Genomic DNA, 7,447 nt, shown 5'->3' on the forward strand with positions numbered 1-7,447 from the left:
TAGATATTCATTATATACCATGTTGCTTCAAATTTAATTTGATTTATTTCGAGTTAATTTAGAATCAGATTAAAGCATGTAAAATAATCTGGATAAAATATTAGAATTAGATCCAAATCTAATTAAACATGATCCAATCTAAATTATGTATATTCTTAAAAAAAATTAAAATTATTATTAGTAAAAATTTTAAATTTTTTATTTTAATAAATACACACAAAAAAATTAAAACACATATTAACTGAGTCTTTGTTAATAGTATATTCATAAAAGAAAATACAAGAAAATACATATTCATAAATAAGAGTCTAATTACTATACATTTTTAGTATTTTTTAAGAATGATATAATAAAATATTACTACGTAGGTAATTTTTTTTTTGGGCAATTAATATCATTATACTAACAGAATAGAAAATAAACTCAACTAATAATACAAACATAAATATAGCTGCTTCTTTTTTGTATCATATTTTTACTTGTAGCCTTTGTTCTCACTTTAATTTCTTATACGAGGAGGATTAATAGTCACTGAGTCGCTGCCATATGTAATGCCTCAATAAGTTTGTTAATATTGAGTAATTCACAGTATTTACTATTGGACCTCTTTACTATTTACCATATCATTTTTAGTAAAATTATTTAGTTTCACAAATTTTTTTTCTCTTCTATAGAAAATACTAAAGTCATTTTTAACCAAACATGTAGAATCTGAAGATGAATTTTGACTATCCACAATAGAATATATTTGAATATAGAAAAGATATATGAACAAAAAATAATCAATAGGGAGCTGGATTTGTCCCGCAAAGATATAAGAGAAATGATTTTTATTTTTTAATAATTTATATTTGAATATTGGTTTTGCAAGGCGTGTCCCACACTCCCACTAATATAAGAAGTGGCACTGGGCTAATATAATAAATAGTAATAAGGTTGATGTTGTGTTATAAAAATAGGGCTCTGCAGAATTCAAGGACCCTTCAAATAAGAGTAGAAGTCATCATATTCCTTCCGATCCCCTGCCTGCTTTCTCTGCTTCAGCTTCTATTTACATTCATACCTCAGCTTTCCTTCCCTTCCCCGTTCCACAGGCACTTATGCATACATATTCTCTATTCTTTATATTGATCACAATTTGATTCTGGTTGGTATCTAATATCTATTACCTATTATTACAACAATAATAAGTAGTTGTGTTAGAAATAATAATAATAATAAGTAGTTGAGAGTTAATAGTTGGTAGCTAAATATTTATGAAATTAGTTTGAAAGATCATTATAAATATTTAGCTATCAACTATTAACTCTCAATTATTTATTATTATTCTAATACCTATTATTTTATATACATATATACAAAAATTTATTTCGCATCTTTGATACGATGAATTAGGGGAGGGTGCGAAAATGTGGAGGCTGAAGATAGGAGAAGGTGGAAAGGACCCATACCTATTCAGCACCAACAACTTTGTGGGGAGGCAGACATGGGAGTATGACCCCGACGCAGGAACTCCCGAGGAGCGGGAGCAGGTTGAGGCTGCTCGCCACCATTTCTATCAGAACCGCTTCAACGTCAAGCCCTGCGGCGACCTCCTTTGGCGTTTTCAGGTACCATCACCACCCGCACCACCCCAACCGCTCCGCTGCCTCTCACCCATCTACCTACTACTTACCCCTTACTTGCCTCGCACGTTTATTATTTTATTTTATTTTCTTCAAAAGATAGAAAGATTTCATAAATATGAAAAATTATGTTATTTGAATTCGTTGATGCACTATTATTATTATTATTATACAATTTTTCTTATAATCAAATTAAAATTCTTCTATTTAAGTCGATACTTTTGTATGTATTAAATAAAAATTTAAATACAGTCAACTTTATGTGAAATTAATAATTAAGAGTTATTAAATAAAAATTTAATTAAATTATTCAAATTATTTAACGACTTTTAACCATTAATATTACATGAAATTTACTGCACTTGAGTTTTCAATTTATATTAATGGTAAGAATACAAAATTCACTAAAGAAACTCTTAATATCTACCAAACACATTATCTTATTATTATTATATTCCCCAACTACCGTCCGACATGCACCATCTTACTTTACTTGCTTACCGTACTCCTACAATTCCCTTAGCCGCCTTTCTTACGGAAACTTTCTTCGTGTGAACAACATTTGGTTAAAATCATATGTAATTCATGTATTTCCATCATAAATTAAGTTGTCACGTAATTCTAATAGATAAGTTTATGATAAAAGGGTTTTTGACGTATAGTATTTATTTTTATAAGAAAAAGTCTATGAACCAGCAGTTTTATTGAATTTTGGCCAGCATGTAACCAGCAGAGGAAGGTGAGCCATTGGATAAAATCTCACACCATCAAATCATCATTGATGGCTAGTTAATGACTAACAATCACAAAAATTGCTAGCCCCTAACATTGCTCTTTTCATAATAACAACAATTCACCTTAATTAATGGTGGATTATAATTTATATGTTACCCAAGTCCCCACATTATTTTAGGGATATGCTTCCATCCTCACGCAGCATGAGATTACTGGTGTAAATACAAGATGTGACAATAATTTATATAAGCACAATTTGCGAAGATATTTTACCATATTTATTTATGTCTACAAATATATTAGTCATTTTTTACTTTACATTTATGAGTTTAGTTAATATATATTTTTAAAAGATATATTAAAGTTATTATTAGTAAAAAAATTTAAAATTTTAATAATATATAATAAGGACTTTAAAAACTTATGTTCTTGTAATTTTTTTTATAAAAACTTTTCAATTACGCAGACTAAACTTATTATTTCTTATTTCTGCAGATGTACTTAATAACTTCTCTATTCTTTCCTTTTTTCATAAAACTGTACTGCAATCATCTTTAGCATGTGTTGAGCTTACTGCACATCTAGTTTGTGTTTATATTATTGTTATTTTAGTCTTTTATTTTTGAGTGTAACTAGTACAATATATAAACTAAAATGTAAAATATTTTTTTGCTTCCTTTTTTATTCGTTTAGAAGGAGAATTACTCTTTCACTGTTAAATATAAAACTTATTATATTATAAAAACATTCAATAAAAAAATATTTAATCTTATATAATTATCCACCAAAAGATTATACTATTATTCAAAAAGACATTTTTATGAGAAAAAATAAATCAAAATTGTAAATAAACAAATCTAGGGGTTCCTTCATCATTTAGTTTCCAATTTCAAAGGCACACTAGAATTTTTAAGCATAGCCGCTTTAGAAAGCAGCCTAAGCAGAACATCTCTTTACACTTGATATAGGGGATGTGATGGTTATTACCATTTTGATAAATGCTACTTTTTTTTTATAATATTATAAAAAAATGACAAATATAACAGAATGCAGCTAACCTGACTGAAGGGTGGCTTGTGCAGATTCTGAGGGAAAAGAATTTTAAACAAAGAATAGAGTGTGTGAGGATAGAAGATGGGGAAGAGATCAGTTACGAGAAGGCCACAGCAGCAATGAGAAGGGGAGCACATCATCTTTCCGCATTGCAGACGAGTCATGGCCATTGGCCTGCTCAAATTGCGGGTCCACTCTTTTTCCTTCCTCCCTTGGTAAGTAGACCATCAAATATTATTATTTTAAATTAATATTTAACTAGTAATAATTTATATTTATATTTATAAAAATTCACATATTTAAAAGAAAGTTTTTAAATTAAATCTGAAATAATGAAATTTGTTCTTGGTTTGAATTATTTGATAAAATAATTCTCAAAATCATAAACTTATATTTCACAACTCTTAGTGCGTGTCAAATATTTGAGGCAATGATTCAATATATGAGGAAATTAGGGAAGTTGGGTGGAGTATGAATGGGTTAGAAAATTAATATTTATTTACAATAAGAATTTTTTTCCGCAGATGTTGAAATATCATGATTTAATGCGTCACAAAGTACTGTTTTTAATGAAAGTAAACTCAAGTTAACAATTGAATTATTTTGTCCAACAATTGTCATGTTGGAGGTCAAGTATTAAATTCGTTCTTTTATATTATCTTTTCAGTCGCAATCTTTTTTAAGTGTTATTTTGGTGATCTACATGACTCTCTTCATTTCATAATAAAAAAGTAATTTTAGAATTTAGTTAGAGAAGAAAAATTAAGTATACTAAAAAGCGGGTTCAAGTTAAAAATGTGAAATCACATACAATCTATTGTCGTAAAACTTAACTCGAGATGACATGATTGTAAGGATAATTAGTTAAGTATAGTAAAAATTTAACAAAAAATAGTTTAAGTTAAAAAATGTAAAATAAGATAAATTTAAGGATAAAATATATTTTTTGTTTCTAAAATTTGACAAAAATTTTAAAAATATTCTTAAATTTTATTATTTTATTTTAATTTTGTCCCAAAAAATTTTTATTTGTATTAAATATATCATTAACAGCTAATTTTTCAAAAAAATTAAAACCAATTCAACAGCAATTTCATAAGAACAACCCTTAATACAAGCAAATCATGTATAATTTTCATACATTATTGTTAGATTGATCTTAAATTTTTTAAAAAATTCAACCATCGAAAATATATTTAATGCAAATTGAAATTTTTTGAAATAAAATTAAAATAAAATAAAATTTAAGAATATTTTTAAAATTTTTTCCAAAGTTTAAGGACAAAAGTTATATTTTACTCGAAATTTAAATTATTTTAGACTGATGTTGAAAAAAGTGGTATTGAAGAGAGTTTGATTGAAATGGTGAACAGTAATAGTAATGTAAATTAATGAATGAAGGATAGAGTATCCAATAATGAATTGTATTATATATATTATTGCAGGTGTTTTGTATGTACATTACAGGACAGCTTGAATCGGTTTTCCCAGAGGAGCACCAGAAAGAGATTCTTCGGTACATATACTATCACCAGAACGAAGATGGAGGGTGGGGGCTACACATAGAGGGTCACAGCACCATGTTCTGCACTGCACTCAACTACATATGCATGCGAATTCTGGGAGAAGGCCCCGATGGGGGTGAAGACGATGCCTGCGCCAGAGCAAGGAAGTGGATTCATGATCACGGCAGTGTAACACACATACCTTCGTGGGGAAAGACTTGGCTTTCGATACTGGGCCTCTTTGAATGGTGCGGAACCAATCCAATGCCCCCTGAGTTTTGGCTCCTTCCTTCCTTTCTTCCTATGCATCCAGCAAAGATGTGGTGCTACTGTCGCTTGGTATACATGCCTATGTCATACTTATACGGTAAGAGGTTTGTGGGGCCCATCACGCCCCTCATCCTCCAGTTGAGGCAGGAGCTCTACGGCCAGCCTCCTTATGAGAAGGTTGATTGGAAGAAAGCCCGACACCAATGCGCCAAGGAAGATCTCTACTATCCGCATCCTCTCATACAGGACCTCATATGGGATAGCCTCTACATATTCACGGAGCCGCTTCTCACGCGCTGGCCCTTTAATAAACTGGTGAGAGAGAGGGCCCTCCAAGTCACAATGAAGCACATCCACTACGAAGACGAGAACAGCCGATACATAACCATTGGCTGCGTCGAGAAGGTCTTGTGCATGCTTGCTTGCTGGGTGGAAGATCCAGACGGAGACGCTTTCAAGAAGCATCTTGCAAGGGTCCCGGATTACCTTTGGGTCTCGGAGGATGGAATTACCATGCAGAGCTTTGGCAGCCAGGAGTGGGATGCTGGCTTTGCTGTTCAGGCCCTCCTTGCTGCTAACCTCCTCGATGAACTTGCTCCCGCTCTTGCTAAAGCCCATGATTTCATCAAGAAGTCTCAGGTTAGGGACAACCCTTCAGGAGATTTTAAGAGTATGCATCGTCACATTTCCAAAGGCGCCTGGACCTTTTCTGATCAAGACCATGGATGGCAAGTTTCTGATTGTACTGCAGAAGGTTTGAAGGTAACAACTCACTCATTGTTAGAGTTATAATTATACTTTTTTATATAAACTTTTGTCACTCATGTACCCAACTTAGCTAAACAGAACAGACTAGCAGTGGCTAGCTGGTAGGTTCTCATCATCAACAATAATTACTTATCCAATTATTATCATCTTGTGTGTTTTCAATTTGTTAGTGTTGTCTGCTTTTATCGATGTTGCCACCGGAGCTTGTGGGGGAAAAGATGGAACCAGAAAGATTATATGATTCAGTCAATCTTCTATTGTCGCTTCAGGTGAACACTAGCTATTATTAATTAATGAATATTAATATATTATGCCCCTTCTTCTACTTGTTGCTGTTTGTTTCGAAATTTGATGAATACATTGTTGCAGAGTAAGAAAGGTGGTTTAGCAGCATGGGAGCCACCAGGAGCTCAAGACTGGTTGGAAGTAAGTGTTGCATGTGTTAGCTAGCTTGATTTGATTCATATTAATACAACAGCAGTAACAGTGCTAATGAAATGTATATGTTGGGTTGGATTGGTGGTTTGAATGCAATTTTTCAGTTACTGAACCCGACAGAATTTTTTGCGGACATTGTAGTGGAGCACGAATATGTAGAGTGCACTGGATCAGCTATTCAGGCTTTGGTGTTGTTCAAGAAGCTATATCCAGGGCACAGAAAGAAAGAGATCGACAACTTCATCGCTAACGCAGTTCGTTTCCTTGAAGATACACAAACAGCGGATGGTTCTTGGTATGGAAACTGGGGAGTTTGCTTCACTTACGGAACGTGGTTTGCACTGGGAGGCCTCGCTGCAGCAGGCAAGACCTACGGCAACTGCGCTGCCATTCGCAGAGCCGTCAACTTTCTACTCACAACCCAGAGGGACGACGGTGGCTGGGGGGAGAGTTATCTTTCAAGCCCCCAAAAGGTTTGCTTAATTAATTATCTGACTGAATTATAATGAGTGTTAGAAGTGAGCAGGTTTTGTGATTTTTAATCATTAATTAGTTATACGGATTAAGTGCTGGTCATTAACCTACGCTTAGGGGAATCCTTCCTAATGAATGAATTGGAATATATGCAGATATACGTACCTCTGGAAGGAAGTCGATCAAATGTGGTTCACACGGCATGGGCTTTGATGGGCCTTATTCATGCCGGGCAGGCAGAGAGAGACGCAAGGCCTCTCCACAGGGCAGCAAAGTTGATCATCAACTCCCAGTTGGAAGAGGGGGATTGGCCCCAGCAGGAGATCACGGGAGTGTTCATGAAGAACTGCATGTTGCATTACCCAATGTATAGAGATATCTATCCCTTGTGGGCTCTCGCTGAATATCGCAAGCGGGTTCCCTTGCCTTAATTCCATTACTTACTCATTTTACTCAATCAATCACATTTACCACAAACCCCATACCAATAAACATCCACGCTTAATTATTGTTATAAATTTATAATCATATTCATTCCTCTATGATCTATATATATGCTTCCAACGTAGTTATATGGTA

General features: G+C 33.2%; 1 protein-coding gene across 3 annotated transcripts; it reads left to right on the plus strand.

Moving 5' to 3' along the window:
• Positions 1-940: 940 nt before the first annotated feature.
• LOC107482523 (beta-amyrin synthase) lies at positions 941-7,447 on the plus strand. Of its 3 annotated transcripts, none has more exons than XM_016103053.2 (8): positions 941-1,151; positions 1,396-1,610; positions 3,443-3,628; positions 4,859-5,950; positions 6,127-6,225; positions 6,326-6,382; positions 6,499-6,867; positions 7,024-7,447. In XM_016103053.2, the coding sequence occupies exons 2-8, from the start codon at positions 1,410-1,412 to the stop codon at positions 7,297-7,299; spliced, it is 2,280 nt and encodes a 759-aa protein (XP_015958539.1). In that variant the 5' UTR covers positions 941-1,151; positions 1,396-1,409; the 3' UTR covers positions 7,300-7,447. The 3 variants fall into 3 exon arrangements, with proteins under 3 accessions (XP_015958539.1, XP_015958540.1, XP_052115967.1); XM_016103054.3 differs by having other exon boundaries at positions 941-1,147; XM_052260007.1 differs by having other exon boundaries at positions 941-1,094.

The sequence above is a fragment of the Arachis duranensis genome, chromosome 4 (assembly GCF_000817695.3).
Source record: "Arachis duranensis cultivar V14167 chromosome 4, aradu.V14167.gnm2.J7QH, whole genome shotgun sequence".
NCBI classification, from domain to species: domain Eukaryota; kingdom Viridiplantae; phylum Streptophyta; class Magnoliopsida; order Fabales; family Fabaceae; genus Arachis; species Arachis duranensis.